The sequence below is a fragment of the Mus caroli genome, unplaced genomic scaffold (assembly GCF_978045245.1).
Source record: "Mus caroli unplaced genomic scaffold, Mus_caroli_1 scaffold_5, whole genome shotgun sequence".
Taxonomy (NCBI): Eukaryota; Metazoa; Chordata; class Mammalia; order Rodentia; family Muridae; genus Mus; species Mus caroli.
The window spans coordinates 54,483,461-54,502,586 of NW_028227260.1; the positions used below are offsets into that span (position 1 = coordinate 54,483,461).

At 33.2% G+C, this 19,126-nt stretch overlaps 1 protein-coding gene across 2 annotated transcripts in view; it reads right to left on the reverse strand.

The window, feature by feature from the left end:
• Klhl4 (kelch like family member 4) overlaps window positions 1–19,126 on the reverse strand; it is a 97,876-nt gene that overhangs the window by 62,049 nt on the left and 16,701 nt on the right. The window contains exon 2 of one of the 2 annotated variants that reach the window (XM_021153114.3): window positions 15,174–15,624. In XM_021153114.3, the coding sequence (XP_021008773.1) occupies window positions 15,174–15,595 (422 nt within the window). In that variant the 5' untranslated portion in view covers window positions 15,596–15,624. Of the gene's footprint in view, window positions 1–15,173; window positions 15,764–19,126 lie in introns of those variants that run through there. The other variant, XM_021153115.3, reaches the window with a different exon arrangement.

A 19,126-nucleotide genomic window follows, 5' to 3' on the forward strand; every position in this document is an offset into this window, starting at 1 on the left:
AATATAAATAACGTGTTCAACAATTACTCAGAAATGTATATTGACAATGCTAACATTTACTGAACATGTGTGGTTAAAGAAATGTTTCACAATTTCTTGATTTATTTCCTCATCAAATAGCCCACACAGTCATATGGAATATTTGTCTCTACTCCTCATTTCATAGATGAGAGAAATTGAGGCTCACAGAGATGAAACAGTTCACTGAAGTTCATAACATCATTAAATATGAGAAATGGCACTTGGAATTAGACATTTTTCAAAGGCACTCAGTCATGCTTTTCTGTACAGATGTGCAAGAAACAAATTTGATTTGCAGGTCAATAGTTTTTCTGTTAAATTTAATAAACATTTGGGGATGTTGGTTTCCTTAATTAAAAATAAATTCCATTGCATGCGTAAACCACTTATTCATTCAGCATATTAGAAATCTGATCAGAGTGGTTTTGTTTCATTCTGTTAGTCTTGTAAAAGAAATTGACTACAAACTGACATAGAATAGGAAAACAAAGATGATGTCAGAGAAAACAAACAATGAACTACAGTGTGACACTTTGTCTATTATACATAACAATTACCAGTTAATCTCTCCACTTGGAGACAGCAGCAAAGTGAAAAATAAATTAAAAAAAAAAAGGAGAAAAACTGGTTTGCATTTGCCCAGCAGCAAGATAATACATTTATAAATCAGCACAGAACAGATTATGGTGATGTTTCCTTTAAATTTAGAGATATTGATTTAAGAAATTAATCTTGACAAAATTCCATTTTTTTTTTTTTAGTTACAGCTAACTATGGAAATTAAAGGTGTATTGTTTTAATGGTATATTGTTTAGGTCACTTCACCATTGTTATTCCTTGTTTTTTTTTAATTAATCTTTTTTATTAGGTATTTTCCTCATTTACATTTCCAATGCTATCCAAAAAGTTCCCAATACACTCCCCCCCCCACTACCCTACCCACCCACTCCCACACCTTGGCCCTGGCATTTCCCTGTACTGGGACATATAAAGTTGGCAAGTCCTGTGGGCCTCTCTTTCCAGTGATGGCCGACTAGGCCATCTTTTGATACATATGCAGCTAGAGACAAGAGCTCCGGGGTACTGGTTAGTTCATAATGTTGTTCCACCTATAGGGTTGCAGTTCCCTTTAGATCCTTGGGTATTTTCTCTAGCTCCTCCATTGGGGGCCCTGTGATCCATCCAATAGCTGACTGTGAGCATCCACTTCTGTGTTTGCTAGGCCCCGGCCTAGTCTCGCAAGAGACAGCTATATCTGGGTCCTTTCAGCAAAATCTTGCAGTGTATGCAATGGTGTCAGCATTTGGAAGCTGATTATGGGATGGATCCCTGGATATGGCAGTCTTTAGATGTTATTCCTTGTTATTAGGCAAGCTGCACATATGGAATTCCAACTTACTGGTTTTATGTTAGACAATTTTCAGTTACAAGAAAAGTCTTTTAATTCCCTAGAAGTATCTATGTTACAGTGTATCTATACTTTATACAGTTAACCTCTATTCAATCCATTCTCATTTGTTCATTGAAAATTAAGAGGAGTATTCATCCTCTCATTCTCTTTTTAGTTACATAATTTCCATTCTACACCCATTTGTTAACAAAGTTGCCCTCCAGGACCACAGGTAGTTAGAAAGGCTGACTTGGATAAGTAATAGTTCTACTATGTGAGATAAATAATAGCACCATCTCAGGAGCTCAAGTGATTCACAATATGACCCTCCACATCGAAGTTTAAATGATGACAGCTCTCATTTGATATCCTCTTATTATTACAGTAGACCTCTGGATGATTTTTCATGAGTCCAATTTTAATACAAAGGTTTATAGCACTGGGAAAACAAATGCCAAGGGGGTGGAAAGTGTGGGAATGGATGTGTGTCTATTTAAGGATAAGCAAAGTAAATTTTTGAAACAGAAGATTTTCACTGCTGCAATGGCTAGAGATACTGACAAAGTAATGTCACAATTGAGAAAATACTCAGTGATTTGGATATATGTGACAGTGGTATATTGATGATACTTATTTAGAGGAAAATCTAGAATTTCTACTACTTGGACCTGACCATGATATAATATGAACTGGTGCAGAATGTTTATGCCTATCAACTGTTAGGCATTAAATATAAGGCAGTAAATGCATATTATATTATCATGTATTAGAGTTTACTCAGTCAAATTTTAAGAATAATTTCAATTTTGCCTGGCTAAAGTAAAAAAAATTAAATATCAACTATATACCAAATTTTTCCTCTCCAAATATCTACAAAATTTAACTTGCAGTTTTCCTTCCCATACCTTCTAACTGCATCATGGAAAGAAAATTAAATACTGAATATCAATGAAATGTCAATTGATTGATGGAAATATGCCAAGAGAGGACTAAATAATAAACTTCTTAGTAAGAAAGTTTACTTCATATATAATGGCAGATATAAAGGTTCTACCAAGTACCAGCATCTGATTAACATAACGCCACAATGTACATTTTTGATGTGAAAATGTTTGTATATAAAATAGTAGAATCATTGAAATGGGGTACTGGTATATTATGCTAGAAGCCATAAAATATGAATTTGTACTTTAGGTTTATAGAACACAAAGATTATGAAGAAATTAGAAAACAGTAATGTTTTAGCAGAAGATATAAACTTATTTTCCATATAGACTAGAGGTATTAAAAAGATATTCCAGGTTAAAATTATATATTATATTTCAATTATTAAAGAATGAGCTGAGTGTATGATGGTGCATGCCTTTAATCTCAACAGTCAGAAAGCAGAGGTAGCAGATCTCTATGGGTTTGAGGCCAGCCTGATCTACATAATAAGTTCCACAAGAATCATAGCCAGAGTACTGTCAGACACAAAAAACCTCCCCAAGAAAAGTAAGAATGAAAATGACATTCAATTTAGAATTATGCCCTATTTATTTCTTGTAGAATTCAGTAGGTGACACATAATGCTGAGAATCCTGAGTTGATAATAGTATATAAATAATCTAAACACAAAATGATTTGAATGTCTTACCATTACCACATATGAGAATTCTTTTTATCACTCTCTATATAAGACATATAGAATATAATTTCCATATTCTTGATTGCTTTAATATTTGTTAACACCATGAAAATTGCAAGTAACTGCATTTATTTTAGGTATGCTCTTTTAAATTCTAATATGATTATCGACCTCAAGATTGAGTTATATAATTCTTTCTCATATGCTCAAAGGAATCTACATCTGTTTGCAAATGTACTTGATCTTCCATGTTTGTTGCTCCTCCGTTTATAATAGAAATGGTAAACTGCCTAGATGTCCATTCTCTAATGAACAGATAGTGAAAATGTGGTACACCTATGCACACTGAATTATTATTTACACAATAGATTATTATACATATGTTAAGAAAAATGAAGTTATAAAATGTGCAGGTAAATGGGTGAACTAGACACAACCATCCCAATAAGTTAATATATACCCAAGAAACAAATGTTCAGGTTTTCCATTCCTTTAAGCTTTAGGCATGTATTATTCAGTCATAATAACCATAGAGATTAGAGAACTATTATCAGTCCAGCAGGGAGAGGGAATCCTTTCAAGAAAGGGAAAATAGAATACACCCACTATGAAGAGATTGAGGGGGAAAATAGAATGGGGCAATTAAATGGGAAGTAGGATGGGAGAACAGGATAAGAGAGAAAAGGGAAAGTCACTTTGGGGCCTTTTGAAAGGCATATGAAAGCAACTATTTTAGAGGGTTCCTAAAATATATGCATATATGAAAGAGATTTAAATGGAGTCACTACATAGTAGGGGATATAATATTTCATTCAATTAGACATCTCTAGCTCCAAGTAGAACTCACCATGTCAGCAATGGGTGACACATTGTTAAGTTGTTGATCAAAGATGTCATACATACTACACAAATATTACAGGCTATTATCAAGACTATTGATTACCCTCCACAACATGAGGTGGTAAGTCCTTGCTGCTGAAGACGGTGTCATCTATCATTAAAATATTTTGCTTTGTCCAACTGGAAGCTTTACTCGTACTGACTAGAGTTTATGGTGCTGCTGGACACTTTCTACACTACCAGAGGAAAGAAGTAATCATCAATGTAACCTATCTATAAAACCTGTGGAAATTACATCAAGATCCAGCCTATAGAATGCACTGCTGCAATAATTACCCAAATGCCATGGGAATCAACAACCACTGCTAGATTAGATTTAAGACATTATATGGATTAAACCTGAGCAAAAGACTGTTAATGAGACTAAGAACCTTAGACTAAATAGGTCATGTTTCTAAGTGAAATCCTACTAACATTATTACACTTATCAGTAAGAAAATGACTCCTTATGAGCTCTTGTTATCCTCATATGTCAGTGCACTACTCAAACCTCTTCAGAGAAGCTTATTCTTATAATAGATGGTAGTTAAAAGAGAGAACCACAACTGGACATTGTACATGGACAGATAGTTGGAACAGTTGAAAGTGGGATCAAGAAATAGTGGCTTCCAGAAACACCAGGATTAATGCACACGCGAACTCACAGAGACTATGGAATCAAGTAGGAGTCTTGAACATGTTCAAGTCATACAAAAGTTTAGCAGTGAGATGACAGACACAAATTCCCACCACTGATCAAAAAGCTATTTGCAATTGATACCTGCTGGAAAGGGGGAAATTTGTTTGTTTGTTTGTTTACAATAAGGTGTCACTGGTTATATCACATTCCAGGTTAGGCCCTATGCTCAGGAATATTTAGCCAATGCAAAAATAGACTCAACTTTTGTTTATGAGTATTTTGTTTTGGTTTCATATTTTTTGCATCATTGGCTGTTTTTTCTTTATTTATTTTTAGTGCTTGAGAAAGAATGTGAAATGGGAGCACAGAGGCGTAGGAAGGTCTGGGAGGAGTTTGGAAAAGGGATAAAAATGACTAAAATATATTATCTGAAAAAGTATTGATAAATATTATAACCATAACTCTTTAAAATGAAAATTAAATATAAACATGTGTTTTCCTTAGTTTTATTTGTAAATGTCTTTTCTTCACTATAATATGAAGAAAAATTAAGGGGATTTGGTAACATTGTCCAGAAATAAAAGCAATTTGGAAACAATATTAGGTGCAGCCATGGTGTCTATCTATACTATCTCCTTACCTTGTTTTCTTGCAGTAAACCCTTGAGGCTAAACTGAAGGAAGACAATAGAGGGCAGAGTGGGTGATGGTGAAACCCATTCAGATCATAAGAATTTGAGGACTTCTTTACACCCTACTACAGCACTCTTGCAAATGGTTACAGAATAGAAGTCTTCCTTTAAATCAAGATTAAAAATTTTAATTTGTGAGCCTATACTTTAATGGATGAGCCATCTCTCTAGTCAGCTACAAAACTCTTTATCTGAAATATACACTTGTACATGTGGTATTAACTAATATAGGATTTAAGTTAAGGCCCAACACATGGGATAGAACCCCTACTCAATACTTTTTGGGTGGCAAGCAATGTGAGACTAGAAATGCCAAGAGCCCTGGGAAAATCCAAATACTACTGGTCTGCTAAAGGAACATCACAATAAAATGACTCTGTGTGACATTCTTCTATACTCATAAATTTGTTCCCTGTTCAGCCATCATCAGAGAAGGTTCATCCAGTAGTAGATGAAAACAAATACAGAGACCCACAGCAAGAAAATATGCATAGAGTAAAAGACTTTGGAAGACCCAGTCCCTAAAGGAAATTATCCATCAAGTGCCTCCATTCAGGGCTCATAAAATTCCATGAAAGAAAATGCAGAGAAGGTGTAAAAGCTAGAGGGGGTACAGGATGCCAAGGAATCAAGGCCTTCTAACAAGAACACAGCTGATGCACATATGAACGCACAAAATCTATGGCTCTTGCCCAATACCTGCATGCATCTGCATCAGACAGGATCCTAGGGCTGAAAGAAATGAACACATGAATCCCCTCCTAATCCACAAGCTGTCTACAATTGATAGCCACTTGCAAATAAGTTTTTTTTTCATACAATATATTCTGATTCTGATTTTCCCTCCCTTTACTCCTCCCAGTTCCTCTCCCTCACCACTCTTATCCGGATCCATACCTTACTGTCTCCCATTAGATAACCAATGTGTGTCCAGGGAATAATAACGCAATAAAATAAAACAAAGGAGTCTCACCGGGGAAACAAACCACTTTTAATGATAGGCCCCATGCCTAGCAGTTGATGGCCAAGAAAAATTAAGTCAACATTGTCTCTGAAGGTTCTTTGTCTCATATTGTTCAGGGCTTTTAAATTTTTATTTTACATTACTAGTTCTCTGTGCATATGTGCATATATTATATATTGTGTTTGTATATATATATATATATATATGTATATATATATATATTATGGCTTTCATTTTTAATGAAATTCCTGTATGTGTGCATATGTGTGTGCTGCATCTATATGCATTTTGTATGCTTTTTCTTTCAATATTGTTCTTGCTTAGTTTTTGTCCTATATTGCTTTGTTCGTTTTTGTTTTATTTGATTACACATCATTATTATTCCTCAGACACATGCTTGTTATCTAATGGGAGACAGAAAAAGTGTGGATCATGACAGGAAAGGGAGGTAGAGAGGAACTGGGAGGAATAAGGGGAAGAAAAATAATCAGAAAATAGTGTATGGGGAAAAAAACCCAGTCTCAAAATCAAACCATCCCATACCAACCCAAACCAAAAACAATACTAGAAAACATCTAAAATAGCAATTCATTTACTTTTTTCCTATCTATATTACTAACATACAGAAGCCGAGCAAAAAATTAGCTCCTCTTTACTGGCTTTTAAGCTCCACAGAATCTGCAAAACCTCACTTTCATAATAGACAACATACATCCTTATAAATACATCCTTACAAATTGAGTAGTTATTATCTATTTTGACCAAACAATAAATTAAGGTGATTTAACTATATCTATTCTCCCAAAGTTTGTGAAGTGTATCAAAATGAATCTTTAATATAATAGTGTAAAATTTTAAAATGGCACAGTTACTTCAAATACTTACCTGGACAAAATTCTCTGTGCAACTTAATCTTGGTACTTTCTAATTATAACTATAATATTAAGTTCAAACTCATAATCTTTTCAGAATGAAGAAATCAAACATGAAATTGAGAAAGGAATGTGGTGAACATCCTGCAATTAGGAAATTTTGCTTAGAGTTCTATTTTGTTCTGTATGAATTAGCTGTGGTCATGTTATACATGGATTTTCCTTTGTATATATGTATAACTTTTTCAACGCCTTTTCAAACTCAGAAACATCACAGCCATTTAAAGTGTGATTATTATGGAAAGCTCAATGGAAGTAAAATGATCAAAATCCAGTGCAATAGAATTGCTTATCCTCAGATATTCAATATCTATGAAAATTTGTTTTGGGACCTTGGGAAACAGAGGAAAATCTTTGAGTGCTGTGACAGAATATGATTGGCAGAATAAATATTTGCAACATATACAGGATTATATTAGAAATTTTCCAAACAGCTCATCAGAGAGTTGAGTGGAATCCTACTGGTAATATATTATATTATTGGTAATTTTGTTTTTGATCCAGGAAATGGAAACCAAATAAAAAAATTCACATTATTGAAATTGTTTCTATTCTTGAATTGAACCTTACCCTGTTTGTATTTTGAATTACTAGATTCACTTCCATCTTTGCTGTCCTAGATAAATATGAGGGTCTAAAACAAGTTGCTGCTATTGGAACTGTTCTTAAGGCTTTTATGGGGGAAGAGTATTTTCTTTTTCTCCCCCCACCCCAAGACCCTTGTCTTCTCACCATTCTGACTGCACTGTAAAATCCTTAAGGGCATGATCTTTAAAATATTTGACATTCTGTAGTAGAACTTAATAAATCCCATTAAATATCGAAGTAGCACAAGGCTTAAGCAATGCTGTGGACTGTTAAACATTTTCCTGTTGAAACACTATGAAAAATTATTACTATAAGTCTCAGAATTTCTTCAGGGAGAGGCTGATGGTAGTTTTTTCTCTCTTCCTCAGGCTGCTTTGTAGCAGTCTTTAAAGCCTTAGAAATTTAATAGGGGTTCTTTTTTCTTTATATTCCTGTTGAGCTTTTAATATTAGCTTTGTATTCATGGTGCTTTTTTTGCTACTTTTACTCTAGAGTCAGATTTGAAGTTTTATGTATTTTGCCAAATAAAATGAATGCTATTTCTATAAAACTCCCTTTATATTTAATCAAATTTCAGTACTCCTAATTCTTGGACTACATGATTATTTTTGCTAATACAATGTAGATGTAAAATTAAAAAGCTTTAGCTAATATACCAGGCCTGGGTGCTATTTTGAGCATTATAAAACTTCACATGCTATATACTAATGACCTAAGGAACTTGAAATAGGAGGTGCTTTGTGTATAAGACAGCTAATTATTACTCTAGAGATTTTTAATTTAACAATATAGTAAAACTTTATAATAGGAAATAGATCCATCTATTGTCTTATGGTATATCTGATTTTTTTATATTACTAGCTTCAACTTCATTCACAGAACACCCTCATAGAAGCAGGAAAGGGGGGATGGGATAGGGGGTCTCTGGAGGAGAAACAAAAAAAAAAGGGGGATAACATTTGAAATGTAAATAAAGAAAATATCCAGTAAAAAAAAAAAAAGAAAAAAATGTTATGGCTTTTTTTTTTTTTTTTTTACATAAGTGAGCTACAGGACTATTTTTTACAAAAAGTTTCTTTTAAATTTTATTAACAAGAACAACATAAGCCTATTCATTAACAAGGATATAATCTAGAATTATACAGTAAATAGGGAAAAAAAAAAAAACCCAAGTTTCTCTGTGTTTTCAAATCCTGGTGTTAATCGTTGGCATTCTGGGACAACAAATATATATTCAATTCCTTTTGCAGCATTAATGTTAAATGAATAAAAATAATTTGGTTTAGAATTTTCTCACTTCCATTTTACTTTCCTTAGGTAGTTTTTTTTTTTTTTAAACTTGACATGCTCTTTAGTGAAATTACCTAAAGTAAATAAAATAACCATAAATAAATTATACTCAGTGACTACAATATCTGTTTATCATTGGAGGCTAGAGATTTTACAGAATGATTATTGTTTTATATGCATGAATATTTTCTTCCAATCAAGGTAGTAGACAGCAATGCAAATGAATTTTGAACTGATAGGAAATATGTATTTTGAAACTATCAATAAAAATTCACTATGTCACTATTGCCCATGAAATACTCAGTAATTAAAATGAGATTTTTTTTCTATTTGGGAAACTGTGATATTGTAAGTTTTATACTCCTGAAAACTATACACATTAAATTATAATCAGGATTAATTTATCTGGAGAAGCATATTCCATGTTGTTTTGAGAACTTTAGTTAATTTAACCATGGTTGTCTTTAGAATATTATCTTATTGACATAAAATAGGACATACTCATTGGAGATGGTGAACTGAATTGATAATATTATCATTTTAATTGTTATGGAAAAATACAAATTAAGAAACAACAAGTATTCACTTCTCATAATTGTGCGATCAACTAATGTTGACTTAGAAAAATCTATTTAACATGAGGATCACATTATTTAATTGTCCAAAAGGAGATAATGGGTACAAAGAGTTTAAAAATGGAGCAACATTTCTAAAATGTTTTGAATTACTATGTTATATTGAAATTATGTGTTAAAATTGTACATATTAACTGAAACACCTTAAAAATTAATATGCTACTATATGGTTTGTGTTAAGTCACAGCCATTATTTAATCTTAATTCTTCTACAAAATTATCGTTGTAATTTATTTCTAATTCTCTTTGAAATCAGTTTCTATTGAATAATACAGTGCAAAGTTAATAATGCAGGCCTTTTTCCTTAGAAAACCACACTATTTTTTTGCATTGTAAAAAGGTAGGTAACAACACATACCCAGACAAACATTTCACAGAGAAATATTAGTTGTCCATGTGAATAAGAACTCTACAATGAAATCTTTCCTTTGAAAGCATGAGAACCAGAGAAAAGCTCTCTCTCTCTCTCTCTCTCTCTCTCTCTGTTTGTGGGTGTGTATATGTGTGTTCATATGTGTGTGTGTGTGTGTACAAAAAATATAGTAAATGTTGAAATATGGTGCCTTTGGGTATGGCACCTCAATATCAATGGCTAACATTTCCCTTTGCTATAAATGACTACACTTCACTATGGACTAGCTAATAATTTGTAAGTATTGTTAATACTTTGTTGTTCAAACTGTTTTATTTACAGCAAAGTAACTGAATTTTTAGGATCTTGATATCATTAAGAGTTGTCATTGCTAACTGAAACATCATTGTCTATATCCATGAGGATTTTAACCCTAAAATATCCATATGCTATATAATATTAATCTTTAAAAAACCCTTAGAATAAGTTTATGTAAGGAAAGGATGGAAACAAAACAATGAGGCATTTGTGGTCGTGCCAGATAGATTTTAGCATTTGGACTTTTAAATCAAATTATCTAATCATTTTAGTGTGTTTTAAAAACATGCACCATGCATATTATCCCAGATACAACAAACATGTTTGTATTTTGCTTGTATATGAACACAGATGCAAGAGTCCAACTTTTTATTATGGAAACTGGAAAATCCATTGTTGGGGAAAATGAGACTGATCAATTATTCTCTCTATATGTTTATGTGTTGAGGCAGCCATATGAAATAAACAGTGATAATATACGTTGCAAAATGAGAAATGGTAATCAATTTTTAATTATTCTGTTTTAAGACAGCACTATTTTTCTTTCTTTTTTGTTCATTCATTTGTGCCCAAATAATCTTTTAGCTTTCAAATTGCCATTTACTTTCTAATGCATGTAAAATGTATGTGTAATTTATAAGTTAAAATATCTTTGCAACAAATGGACGGTAAAATTATTTTTTCCACATATAATTACCAAGCATCTTATATACCTTAACTGTAACCATCAGTGCTGATCTGGTGATGTTTTATACACACAACACCATACCCAGAAGTTTACATTTATTTTAAAGGAGCTTTTATACTCATGAGATATTAAAAGACATATTTTACACCTTTTGGTGTAACAATAACTTGCACATCTAAAACTAGTTTATTAAAACATGATTTAAGCCAACAAATAATGACATTTTAAGTTCTAATTTTACATTACTATTGTTTATTTATATTATATTTCAAAACCTCTATTCTCTTACTGTTTCTGTTGAGCACTTTACTAGAAGATACACTTGTATTTTCAGGTACTTAGCACACTTCAGGCGCAGGGTCATTGAAATTGAAGTTTTGCTTCCTTAGAGTCTGCCTACAAATAGTACACAGCTGGTTCTTTATTGTACCAGAAAGAAATTAGAATAAATTTCATCATTTTCAATTTAGGCTTTTCCTTATGCTTATGTATTTTCCATGTATATTGCATATTGCAGAATGGTTTGGGGAGAGAATGAAAGTCCACATTGAATTTGTCTCTATGTGAATACTTTTGTCCAAAAAAAAAAATCAACTATACACTAAAAGGGTATAGACTTCTTTCCATGAGGCACACTCTGTAGGAGTTGAGTATCGAGTAGCCTGGATAGCACAATTCCACTAGTGTTACAGGATGTCTGGGAAGTCACTTCTGTGTCCTAGGGACATAGATGTGATCATAACATCACTATAATAAATAGTTTTTCATTTAATCTGAGGATTTTTGTACTTCATTCAATTGGTTATGTGCTTATGTAGCACTGAACATGTAGCACTGATCTGCACAGAAACGTGATGTATGGCTATTAAGGACTCTTCTGTGAAACAGGGGCAGTGACCTGGCACTTGCTTCACATTTGTGACTCAGAAGCTTGGATCCTTTCATTGCACTTGAATATCTGCTCAACTGTAATTGCTTTGGAAACCCTTTCACTATGTGAAGGATACCTCCTTTCTACTCTATCCCATTTAATTTTCTTTAATACCACTTGTAGCCACTTAAATTTTATATATGAATTCATAATATGCATATATTATGAAAATACATTATTCCTTTAGATTTCATTCTATTCCTAACAGCTACCCGAGTTCCTAAACACATTAAATACTCACTATCTGTGGATTTACGTATTGACAAATTCTGTCATTAATACAGTTCTCCTTTCCTGTTCTATATTGATATTTACAACGACAGCCACAGTTTTCAAAGCAAATTTTGTTTGACAAATAAAATGTGATCAGTGAAGCAGAATTTTGAGTATGACTTCACATTGCCAAACTAGAAAGGAATGCAGATTAATGTATCTGTGTAGCTGTCACATATTCCACACCTTACAAGTCCAATAGACAGAACAGCAGCATTATCCCCATTCCTTTTAATGTCTTTAAACTAAATAGCTCATTAACTGGCAGCCTAAGATATATGCAGGTACCATAAACATGTCACGTTCATTTTATTTAAGAACTGATGTTTATTATAGTGGGAATTCTTTTAACACCACGATTTCTATCTAAACACTAATACAATTGTTTATTTAGGAGTTATCAGCTACGGCAATAGGTAAATATTGTGCATTATTTATCATACCTATCATATAGCTAAATATTAGCATTATCATAATATCATACTAAAATATTTATCATTGGAAGTTTAGGATTGAAACAAAGAAGAGAAAATCTTTTCTTAAATAAGGTAGTTACACAAAAGCAAATATGTAGTTAGCAGATGACTACCATAAAATTGAATGACAGAAGAATTCAGAAATCTGATGATAGGAATATTCATATATGCATTTTCATAGTGCTCAGATATGTGATGCCTGTTGCTAAATATAATACATATTTGTGAATGAAGCTTGGAAGTTTATATTTGAAATTTTAAATTATTAAATAAAATAGTAATATGGTTTTACCACAGCAACTTAATATCTTTGGGAAATTTATTTGACTTATTTTTTATACTGAAAACATATAAATTAATGCATTATGGATTCAACTTTTATAATATATACAGAAAGTGGAGTGTCTTAGCCCTTTTTGCTGAGTTATCAGAGGTCACCCACACTACTATCATGATTTCTCCATACTGACTGCTGATTTTCTTTTCTTTTCTTTTCTTTTCTTTTCTTTTCTTTTCTTTTCTTTTCTTTTCTTTTCTTTTCTTTTCTTTTCTTTTTTCTTTCCTTTTCTTTTCTTTTCATCAAAGGAATTGTATCAAGGATGTGGCACAGTGGTACCAATTTAACACAATCTTTTCCCTCAGTTCTGAAAATCTTGCTGAAGAAGAGAGAATTAAAGTAGCAAGAAATTCCAAACCTACTCCTTGAACTATCTTGAAATAAAACATAGACATTTATAATAGGTAATAAGATGATAATAAGACATAGTATTTTAATTAATAAGCCCCTCAGTTTAGTCCTTTCCTTCTGAATTCATGGTCTTGCACACTTATAAGTATTTCCAGTGTTTATTTAAAGAAAATGCTAACTTTCCTATGAAATATTATGAGAAAAATTCTTTGGAATATAAAGAATTTCAAAATCATAAGTACAGTCATATGGTGATACTTTAGACTAGACATTTGCCATCATTTTATTCTAGCATCTAACTTACTTTACTCTTTTCTATTCTATTCAGTTTTAGTGCCAGATACTCAAAAGATTTTCTTAGGAAATAACAGTGAATTTTTTAAAATTTGTATATAGCTGAGTTAAATATTTATATTAGCATTCAGATTGTCCATTAAAAAGTAGAATGAGGAGAATTCACAGAAAATTTTTTATGGGAAAACTCTGACCCCATGTTATTATGAATGTCTTTAAGTTGTACTAAATTGAGTTTTCAGTCTTAATAGTTGCATAGTTTTCTCCGGGTAAAGAAAAAACACACATGTTCACAAAGAAACACTTGAAATCTTTAAAGATCTATATTACAGGTGATCTAATATTGTACTTAAAGTCATTTCAGAAATTCTTTACATATTTACATTTTAAAAAGACCAAGTTCCTCTAAAGCTGTTGTTTTGCATATGCGATTTTTCTGTATCATAATGTTAATATATTACATTTTCTTTTGATATTTGTTTTGAACTCATGGAAACAAAGAGCATTTCCTAAATATGCAAAAAAATTCACATGATGAGAAAAGTGTCCCAATCCTTAACAGGAACACATTGTGAAGCATCTAGATTTCCAAAGGTAGTACAGTTTCATGCAAGATTATTATATGATTTTCAATACATCAAAACAGGTTCTTTTTTATATAGCACTTTTAAATTTTAATTTCAATTCACTTTTCAGGTATTTGTCAATACTAGAGAACAGAATAAACATTTCTTCCTCTCAAAGCTTACTGATGAATGCAGTTTAAAATGAAGTCATGTCTTAAGAATCCTACCTCAAATACAAATTTTGCTTTCATAGCTTAATTTTGTTGCCTTAAAATGCATGACGTTTCTTATTTTAAGAATCCACTGATGGGAGCAAATTCTTATTACTTACCCAATGAACACTTTTGTTTACAAACTAGCTGTGAAAGTAATGGCGCATGAAATGGCGCTCAATGACAAGTAATATTATATATTCTCACTAAAAACAAAAAAACAAAACCCAAAGAATTACAAAACTATTACATGTCCTAGGTAAGCAAGAATATGTTCAATAGTCAGAACGTGTATTTATATTTTTGTCAAAGTTAATCCTGTTCACAAAATTAAAAAAAAAAAAAGAGTTCTGATTGCATGCACTTGACAAAACAACCACCACTGTTGGAATATCTAAGCTGTTGAAGGTACCTACAGAGGTTAGTAATTAAAAAAAAGAAAAAAAGCTGTCTCTTTAAACCCGAAAGAATTCTAAATGGATAGGGAATATGATAATAAGCAAACCTACTAGGAAAAATAGCTTCCCATTAATTATCAAAACATATTGTGATTACAATGTTCTTTCATAGACTTAGAAGCGAGATTTTCTTCAAGACCCTGATTGGCTGCACACAAACTCAGATTATTCTGACACTTCCTATTTAGCATGAAATGAGAGTTTTACAGACTAAGTTAATCTAGGCTAAAGCTTTCACTTACGTAACCAAAAACTCTTACCCTGCTCTCCTATCTTCTATATTGTCATCACCCATCATCTCCAAATCTCGTGAGCGCTTCTCACAAGCCTCTTTGAGCAAATTTCCTTCTGGAACGGCTTTAGGAGTGTCTTCATTTGCTTGAAGATGTACTATCACGTTTTGTTGGTGCCAATTCTGAAGGACTCTTTGATGGGTAGGGGCTGGTCCTGGCACTGGCGTCAGTATATCGTGGTGGACAGGACTATTGCTTTTCTTCAGTCCGTTTCTGTCCCGTGAGTGGTTCTTCAACCTGCCCTGCACCGGGGTCCCTCTATGCTCATATCCTTCCTGCTGAAGGCAGCTTCCAGTGTTAGGCGATCCTTGAGAAGGATGACTAAACCATCTCCAGCGCAGCCTCAGGATCTGTTTCACATCAAACTCTTTCTTGCCGGACACTGACATTGTTGCCGGAGAAAAGACAAAAGCCTTCTCTAACAGAAAGGAAATGGAGCCTTTGTTATCTCTTGTTTCTCTCTGCCTCTTGTGTAGAACTAACAAAAGCACAAGTGCTGAGAGAGCAAGCAGTTTTTTCTTGCTTTCTCTCCCCTCCCCCTCTGCCTGTGATACACTGTGAATACTTCCAGCCTAGCTGAAGCCAGAAAGCTGCCGCTAACAGTGTAGGTGGGAACCCATACTGACAGGATGATGAGGTCAGACCTTAAACAAGTAAATCAGCTTAGCACAGGAAAGCAGCTACCACAAACACACTCCAGCTGCTAGATTTGCAAACTCACAGCCCTTAAGCCTGAACTCTAAACATCTAACCCTGGTTCTTTGATGCCAAAATGCATAGCTGTCACTTAAACCCAGGCATGTGAGTAAATGCAAACTGTTTAAAGTCACTTCTACACCCTCTTTCCCCACACACACACTCCTCCCACTCTCATACTCACTCCTCTATAGCCCACTTCTAAAACTGTGCCAATTTGTCCCAGGAGAATTTGTCATGGTGAATTCGTTATGATCTATTTTGAGATTCTTCTTATGGAAAATTTGAATGTAGCTCATTAAGGAAAAGCATCGTATCCTCAGTCCCCTTATGGAGTTCTGCAGTTATTATATGCAAAGCTCTTCTGAAAATGTGACTGTCTCTATATAAATATTCTATTTGAAAATAGAGGCTATAAAAATCAGAAAATCGTGCTGATTAGCCATGACTACACCCTCATACTTTCCCCCACACTCACACGTGCATGCACACACACACAGACACACCCCCACACACAAACACACACACACACTCATCCCACTAAGTGCTGTCTGGATAGCAACTAACTTGGGCTAACATATGGAAAGAGAAACAGTGTTTTTCTAAGTTATATTGAAAGAGATGTCCTCTATCATTGACGATAACTTGAAAATGAACACATCATTCCGATCATTCTGGCTTCTTGCCTATATAAACACCTTTTTATCATATCCTGTACTTTCACAGTCTTAGTTCTTTGTTCAGAAGTCATTATAAAAGGATACAGCAGGACATGTTTTAAATTAACTCAAAATCACCACATTGCTACTAGTACTCAAAATAATACTTTGGCATCTGGTTCAGAATGACTATTTCACGCCAAGGCAAATATTTCTAATGCAGACTAACATACATCAATAGTGCAATGCCAACATTATTGCATAATTTATTTTTGAAATATGCCCAGATCTTGTGTGTTACACTCATATTAATAAAGGAGAACTTTTCTTAGCACATCCTTAAAATCAATGTTAAATTCATAAGCTTTTGTTTCAGTTTTGTAGTTAATGAATTGTGTGACCCTGGAGAAGTCCCTTCTTTCTATCAGTTTCTTCACATGCAATAAGAAGAAGCAACTAGACCTCTAAGTATCTACAAACACCAATGTAAAATGGCTTTAAAAATAATTTAGAGAAGGAAATTAACTCATCTAAGTTTGGGGTTTATCTCCAGCTATATATAAAGCAAATTGCATCTTTCCCTTTTTCATCTTGCTTTTGTAAGTTATGAGTGTTATTTTAAACACTTTAAGTTGACTGAACTATAAAGTGCCCAAATATTTGGTTAGACTTTCCTTTGGCTGTTTCTGGGATGGGGGGTGGGGTTGCCAGTGTAAATTTAATATTTACATTTACAGAATGAGCAAAATAGATTGGCATATTTCAATGTTATATAGCCAATTAATTGAATAAATGAATCCTTGTGCAGATTTGAACTAATGGTGGCTCTTCCTGGAACTCAAGCCTGAAATCATTCAAACATGAAGTGCACCATCAGATCATGGGCATCTCAAGCTTCCTGGCTGCATATCTGAGCACTCTACCGTCTAAAATTGTATACTTTATTCTCTTGCTTTTATAATCATTCTTTTTTCTCTCCTGCTAAGCACCCTATTAGTTACATTTCTAGAGAACCCTAGACAATTCATAAGGTTTGTACTATATTCAAAAGTCATTAAATAAATACTGATAAGATATAGAGCTCATGTTTATGTTAGGGATAATTTATTCTCACATTCAAATTTCCAATCTATTTTCTTATAGATGATTTTGTTCTACCGTTCATACTTATAATCATCTGTCTGACAGTTTCATGGCCAGTAGTCATCATGCAAGCTTTAAATAACTAAATAAAACTTCAAAATAGTTCTTTTTATAAGGTCAATAGCACAGACAACTAAATCTGGAATCCTTTTTTATTAATTAAGTACATAAGTTTCTAAGTAAATACCTTGGATTCGGGGCATATGTTTTAGACACACACACAAACACGTGCGCGCGCCTGTGCGCGTGCACACACACACACACACACACACACACACACACACACACATATATATATATATATATATATATATATATATGTATATATCTATATATATATCCATATTGTTGCACAAAGATAAAGCTAACTTTTTATACCAAATGGAATAAATGAAGAGCTTTAAGGGATGTGCAGATGACACATGACAAGAATAAGAAGTACTGAATCCAGTCAGCTTAGGTCCATAACAATGCTAAGGTTTGAATGTAGGTTCTCCCACCAGAGTTCATATGCTGGAAGCTTCTTCAGCTATGTAGCCATGGGAAATGATGGTGGGACCTTGAAGCTATGGAAACTATGGGAGTCAAGTGTTTAGAAAACTTATTAGAAACGATTAATATATTTATCATAAGATCTAACAGTTAATAGGCAGAAAAACACAAAAAGGCCAGGACTGATTCTTGACTCATTCCCTGACTTCCTGCCTCCTTATTTGATTTTCTCCTTTCTTGCATGTGTTCCTACTACTATGACAGCATTAAGCATAAGATTCTTCTTACCTAGAAGTAAGTTGCCAAAGGTGCTATAGCTTGCTACTCTAAACAAAAATTCACAATAATTTAGTTAAATTAAATTCCAAGATAATATCCTATAGAATCTAGGCACATATTACAGAGGTATATGATTTCTGAGATATTCTTAGCAAATAACGTATACCAAAGCATAAAATTAATTACTATAGTTATTTATTTAAAAACTAATTATATACATTATATTTAACCACTGTTAAAAAGGTTCTGCACCTAAGACTTGGGAAACATTGCAGAGGAGGGGACTCAAAGATTTTTAGTGTCCTAGGACCAGTAAGTCAGCTGTGAGACTGTCATTTAGAAAGGGTGGCTTAAACTAGACCTGAACAATGTCAATATCAATAGACACACTGATGCAGATGCAAAAAATTTCATGGTGTCCCACCCTCTAGAAAAAGAACTCTAGGCCACAAATGACTGCTGAGAATGAGAAATTAATCTATCCCAAAGATCTGCTCCCTTAATGTTTATCTACTACAAAGTGGTAATAATCACAGAAAAAAAGGTTAGAAATTTGAGTGGGATATGTGAGGCATGAAAAAGAATGGAGAGAAAGAGAGAGAAAACATGTGTTAAAGGATGAAGGGAAATGGGTGTCACCATATAATTATA